The sequence below is a fragment of the Salvelinus sp. IW2-2015 genome, linkage group LG8 (assembly GCF_002910315.2).
Source record: "Salvelinus sp. IW2-2015 linkage group LG8, ASM291031v2, whole genome shotgun sequence".
In the NCBI taxonomy this organism is placed as follows: Eukaryota; Metazoa; Chordata; class Actinopteri; order Salmoniformes; family Salmonidae; genus Salvelinus; species Salvelinus sp. IW2-2015.
The window spans coordinates 13,525,080-13,531,526 of record NC_036848.1 but is presented as its reverse complement, the minus strand read 5'-3'; the positions used below and the strand labels follow the sequence as shown (position 1 = coordinate 13,531,526).

The following is a 6,447-nucleotide window of genomic DNA, read 5'->3' as shown; positions in this document are numbered from 1 at the left end:
CACGAGAAGGATTTCTTTCATGTGAAGTTCCCGGGAATTCTGTTGAAATAGTGAAAGTGTTTATGCGTCACTGTCGCGGCCTCGGCCCCTCGCCTAAACATGTGATCACTGTATATGAATGAGTCTGTAGCCCACCCATGGGGGTGTGGGTCTATAGACAGCCCAGCACCGACAAATTKCTTGTCATTCAAAAATACATGCAGGTTTTTGTGGGATCATTTTTCTAGACTAAAATCATAATTTCCATCATCTTCATCATTCATCTCTGCTAATTCTGTTCTCCGGATCTGATGACACCTGTAAATAGCTTTGTTTGTTGCCTGTGTTCTATGTTCTGGATTGTTTTTATAATTTGTATTAATATTTCAAAAAAATAAATTGTTGTTGCCCCTTGGTGTGAGAAAAGTGCTTTACAAATGAACTGAATTACTATTATGAATGATTATTATCATCATAATCATCATCTTCATATCCATCACCACCAACCCGATTACTATCATCAGTATCACCTAGGAACAATTACTTTAAGTTCCCACTTTTTAAAATAGCCAACCAAAAATATTCAATAGTTTGACAATTGACCATCGCACAAAAATGTGGTTCCTCCTGCCATCTAACGGTTGTAGAAGAGACTTTCATATTGCCAAGGAGCAGAATCTGCAGCAACTGAACCCAACACATTTCTTTTTTTTTATTCACACAGACAAATAAATCATTACATGTTTTTTTCTGAAACACACGCTCTGTCTCTCACGCACACAACTACTCACTCACGCACGGGCGCGTACACACACATGGGCGCGCGCACACGTTCTCTGCGGCGTTCACACACACACAGGTGTCAAATCCAGATACGATTTTATAAAAAATATGATATAAGATGATTTGTGATCATTTGGTAAATCTCTCATTCAGAGTGTAAGCCCCAGTGGAAGTAGTGCTGACATTTATCAGTGAACCCAAAACCAGTTTCCAAATAAAGTCTAAACTTAATGTATACAGTGAACCAATATTTTTTTTTTTACAAATACAGTGTCACACAAACATTTTCTWTAGGAAAACACTATTTACAAATGGTCACAAAAAGCATCTAAAATATATTGAAATAAAATGACAATGAAATGACTGGTCCCYTGTGGCTCAGTTGGTAGAGCATGGCGCTTGCAACGCCAGGGTTGTGGGTTCATTCCCCACGGGGGGACCAGGATGAATATGTATGAACTTTCCAATTTGTAAGTCGCTCTGGATAAGAGCGTCTGCTAAATGWCATCTTGAATGGCCATCCTTGTGGCAACACATGGARGTGGTATTTACACCTTTGTTCATAAATTCTCATAATGAATGTAAAATGTACTTTACGCATGTGATCCACACATTTTTTAGATACTGTCTTTTCAATTAGCCTAAATACTTCCTGATTCAAGGCTGAGCCATRCAGACAGTAGGGTGGGGTGGGATGGATTTCGATTTCTGGATCCAGGCTGAACTATTCAGGTGGTAAGAAGGAGCARAGCTCTCTTGATTCCAAAGCAGACCATGTGTGATTCTCTCTCCTTCTAGAGACAATCAGACACAAACCATTATTCCACTTCCTCATTATAGAATGTCTCTTTATATGATGCCCTTGTGTCCTAGCTTATAAGATCATAAGCACAAATACAGCAGTTATTTTCTTTGCATTTCATTAATGCAACCGAAACACTACAAATTAAATGATTTACACCATCAACACAAGAATGAAATGTATTATGGTAAGAGAGCATGGTATAATCCTTATTTATCAGTCGCATTTCAAAGTTAACAATAGCTATTGTAAAGATTCATCATTCAAGATACATACAGTGCCTTCKGAAAGTATTCACACCCCTTACATTTTTCCACATTTTGTTGTGTTACAGCCTGAATTTAAAATTGATTACATTTAGATTTTTTTATCACTTTTCTATCACATATCCCATAATGTCAAAGTGGATTTTTTTMTMTTTTTTGTTTTTACAAATTAATAATTTCAAGCTGAAATGTCTTGAGTCAATAAGTATTCAAAATGTAAAAATGTACTTAACCAGTTTCATAATAAGTTGCATGCACTCAATCTGTGTTCAATAATAGTGTTTAAAATTATTTTTGAATGACTACCTCATCTCTGTACCCCACACATACAGATAATTGTAAGGTCCCTCAGTCAAGCAGTGAATTACAAACAAAGATTCAACCACAAAGATCAGGGAGGTTTTCCAATGACTCACATCGAAGGGCACCTATTGATAGATGGGAAATTAAAAATAAAAGCAGACCCTGAATATCCCCTTTGAGCATGGTGAAGTTAATAATTACACCTAACTCAGTTGCCTGAGAGGAAGGAAACCTCTCAGGTATTTCACCATGAGGCCAATGGTGACTTTAAAACAGTGATAGGAGAAAATTGAGGATGGATCAACAACATTGTAGTTACTCCACATACTAACCTAATTGGCAGAGTGAAAAGAAGGAAGCCTGTACATAATAAAAAATATTCCAAAACATGCATCCTGTTTGCAACAAGGCACTAAAGTAATACTGCAAAAATGTGTCAAAGCAATTCACATTTTGTCCTGAATACAAAGTGTTATGTTTGGGGCAAATCCAATACAACATATTATTGATTACCACTCTACATATTTTCAAGCATAGTGGTGGCTGCATCATGTTATGGGTATGCTTGTAATCTTTAAGTACTGAGGAGTTTCAGGATAAAAAAATCWACTGAATGGAGCTAAGTACAGGCAAAATCCTACAGGAAAACCTGGTTCAGTCTGCTTTACACCATACACTGGGAGATGAATTCACCATTCAGCATAACAATAACCTAAAACACAAGGACACATCTACACTGGAGTTGCTTACCAAGAACAAAGTTAATTTTGGCCGAGTTAAAGTTTTGACTTAAATCTACTGGCAAGACCTGAAAATTGTTGTCTAGCAATGATCAACAACCAATTTGACAGAGCTTGAAGAAATTTGAAAGGAATAATGGGCAAATGTTGCACAATCCAGGTGTGGAAAGCTTACCTAGAAAGACTCACAGCTGTAATCACTGCCAAAGGTGCTTCTACAAAGTATTGACTCAGGGGTGTGAATACTTATGTAAATTAGATATTTCTGTATTTCAGTTTCTATAAATGTGCAAACATGAAAAAAAAAACATGTTTTGTCATTATGGGGTATTGTGTGTAGATGGATGATAAAAATATATATTTAATCAAATTCAGGCTGTAACACAACAAAATGTGGAATAAATCAAGGGCTATGAATACTTTCTGAAGGCATTGTAGATAGCAATTATCTTAGTAGTTAGTACCGTACAGAATTACTGTAAACATTGCTAAAAAGGGAAATCAATTGTAATTATTTCATATTGATTATATTGATCATCAATGTCTACTAGCAAAACCCATCTTTAAGCATGACTGAGACAGCAGCTTTTTCAAAGCAGAAAACTAAAGGGAACAAATAAACTCCTAAAATTCCAGACTGTTTCCATTGTCTTTTACAAACAATACTAGTGTGCTACTCACCTCTTTAAGATGAAGAGTGCGAACATTATGAGCAATGACCCCAGGTCCACTGTGATCCATATACATCTGTATGTACTAGGTCCCTGAAACACACACAGACACACATATAATAAGTACCAGCAAACTGAATAGGTACATTTATACGACCCATAGATGGTGCACAAGATGAAAGACATGTAAGAAAATGTCAAGTTCAATGCTACACATGGATACCATGATACAGTTGAAGTCGGAAGTTTACATATACATTTCAGCTTTTATTTATTTCATCACATTCCCAGTGGGTGAGAAGTTTACATACACTGAATTAGTATTTGGTAGCATTACCTTTAAATTGTTTAACTAGGGTCAAACGTTTCGGGTAGCCTTCCACAAGCTTCCCACAATAAGTTGGGTGAATTTTGGCCCATTCTTCCTGACAGTTGGTGTAACTGAATCAGGTTTGTAGGCCTCCTTGCTCGCACACAATTTTTCAGTTCTGCCCACAAATTTTCTATAGGATTGAGGTCAGGGCTTTGTGATGGCTACTCCAATACTTTGAGTTTGTTGTCCTTGAGCCATTTTGCCACGACTTTGGAAGTATGCTTGGGGTCATTGTCCATTTGGAAGACCCATTTGCGACCAAGCTTTAACTTCCTGACTGATGTCTTGAGATGTTGCTTCAATATATCCACATAATTTCCTCCCTCATGATGCCATCTATTTTGTGAAGTGCCCCAGTCCCTCCTGCAGCAAAGCACCCCCACAACATGATGCTGCCACCCCCGTGCTTCACGGTTGGGATGGTGTTCTTCTGCTTGCAAGCTTCCCCCTTTTTCCTCCAAACATAACGATGGTCATTATGGCCAAACAGTTCTATTTTTGTTTCATCAGACCAGAGGACATTTCTCCAAAGAGTACGATCTTTGTCCCCATGTGCAGTTGCAAACCGTAGTCTGCCTTTTTTATGGTGGTTTTGGAGCAGTGGCTTCTTCCTTGCTGAGCGGCCTTTCAGGTTATGTCAACATAGGACACGTTTTACTGTGGATATCTCTAGGAGACAGAATGTGTCTCCTTCCTGAGCGGTATGATGGCTGCGTGGTCCGATGGTGTTTATACTTGCGTACTATTGTTTGTACAGATGAACGTGGTACCTTCAGGCGTTTGGAAATTGCTCCCAAGGATGAACCAGATTTGTGGAGGTCTAAATCTTGGCTGATTTATTTGGATTTTCCCATAATGTCAAGCAAAGAGGCAGTGAGTTGGAAGGTAGGCCTTGAAATACATCCACAGGTACACCTCCAATTGACTCAAATTATGTCAATTTGCCTACACAGGAAACAACCACCCACAAAACACAAAGGAAAACAGGCTACCTAAATATGGCTCCCAATCAGAGACAACGACTGACACCTGCCTCTGATTGAGAACCATACTAGGCCAAACACATAGAAATAGAACAAAACATAGAAAAACAACATAGAATGCCCACCCCAACTCACTGACCAAACTAAAATAAAGKCATAAAAAAGGAACTAAGGTCAGAACGTGACAGTGACTATGGGAGAGTGAAGAAGATGGGGTTTGATGCGAGTCCCTCACCATTGTCCAGTCAGGCTGGTTCTTGTCCTGTAGGACGGAGCAGGCGTTGGTGGTCACAGAGCTGGCCCCCGAGCACCACATTAAAGAGAAGAGCCATGGTTCATTCACCACCCACAGGTTCACCGACACGTTCCTTTTCCGAAGCTCCCTGTCTCACACAAACACACACAAACACAAATTCAGTAGCGAATTAAAAGATTAGGTGAAAGAGCTGGCTCAGATTACCAACATATAATCAGTAGTAGGAGTTCAGCGTAGACAGAGTTACTTCAGCAAACATGACACCTGTTAAAGAAAACAGACAGGAGTGGTTAATCATACTGTAAGATGTCATACTATTAAAGGAAACATCATGCTTGTTCAGACAACACTTTCCCATTAATTTCACTAAATCAACAGAAACTATCGTCCTATGAGGAACTTTCACTACTGGGCTCTCAGCCATTAAAAATCCACCTGTGCGAAAACATGATTTGAATCTCATTCCCCCCCAAGGCATTGTGTGTGTCTCAGTCTAAGATAGTGCCATTTCCTTGTCTCAGCACGCCAACATAAACACTTGTAATTATGAAGCCAGTACACCTGCAGCTGTCAGCGCAGACAGGTAGAATGTGGTTTTGGAATGAAGGTTTATTTGGCCACAGCTCTGAGAAAAGCGTGGGCGCTTTGAGGTAGGCTACTCACCCGATCTCTGCGGCGCTCAACGCACTGTACTTGACATTTAGATGATCTGCTCCGTCAATGTTCATAGCAGACACATTGTCGTAAACCTGTTTGAACCCTGGTGCGACCTTCTTCACATCCTCCCTATCTGTGGGGGGAAGCCAGAGGATCTAAAGAGAGAAAACACACTGTCAAACAGCTGTAATAAGAGTAGAACTACACAGAACTGGTGAAGTAGTGACACTGATTCCCCTAACCTTGTCGTGGGGGATGCCAGAGTTGAGGATGGTTTTCACAATGTCATTAGTGTCATTGTTGTCGTCATTCTTCAAGTCAAAGATGACAGAGGTGTTATGAGTCTTGGCCAGGTCAAGCAGCTGCAGAAGGGAGGGAACACTCTGGTTCCTAGCTGTCCTCTTCTCCTGTTCTGAGAGCTGGGACACTGAACAGAATGGATCTGTCTGAAAGGGAGATATCCATAGTATTTTTGTCATTATGTCAATTCTTTTTTAATTTAACCTTTATTTAACTAGGCAAGTCAGTTAAGAACAAATTCTTATTTACAATGACAGCCTAGGAACAGTGGGTTAACTGCCTTGTTCAGGGGCAGAACAACAGATTTTTACCTTGTCAGCTCGGGGATTTGATC

At 39.5% G+C, this 6,447-nt stretch overlaps 1 protein-coding gene across 1 annotated transcript in view; it reads right to left on the bottom strand.

The window, feature by feature from the left end:
* Nucleotides 1–667: 667 nt before the first annotated feature.
* The window catches only part of LOC111967449 (glycerophosphoinositol inositolphosphodiesterase GDPD2), an 18,423-nt gene continuing 12,643 nt past the window's right edge, over nt 668–6,447 (bottom strand). Inside the window, exons 14-15 of the mRNA XM_023992485.3 lie at nt 3,555–3,637; nt 668–1,556 (exon numbers count right to left, since the gene is read on the bottom strand). Of these exons, the coding sequence (XP_023848253.1) occupies nt 1,487–1,556; nt 3,555–3,637 (153 nt within the window). The 3' untranslated portion in view covers nt 668–1,486. The remainder of the gene's footprint in view (nt 1,557–3,554; nt 3,638–6,447) is intronic.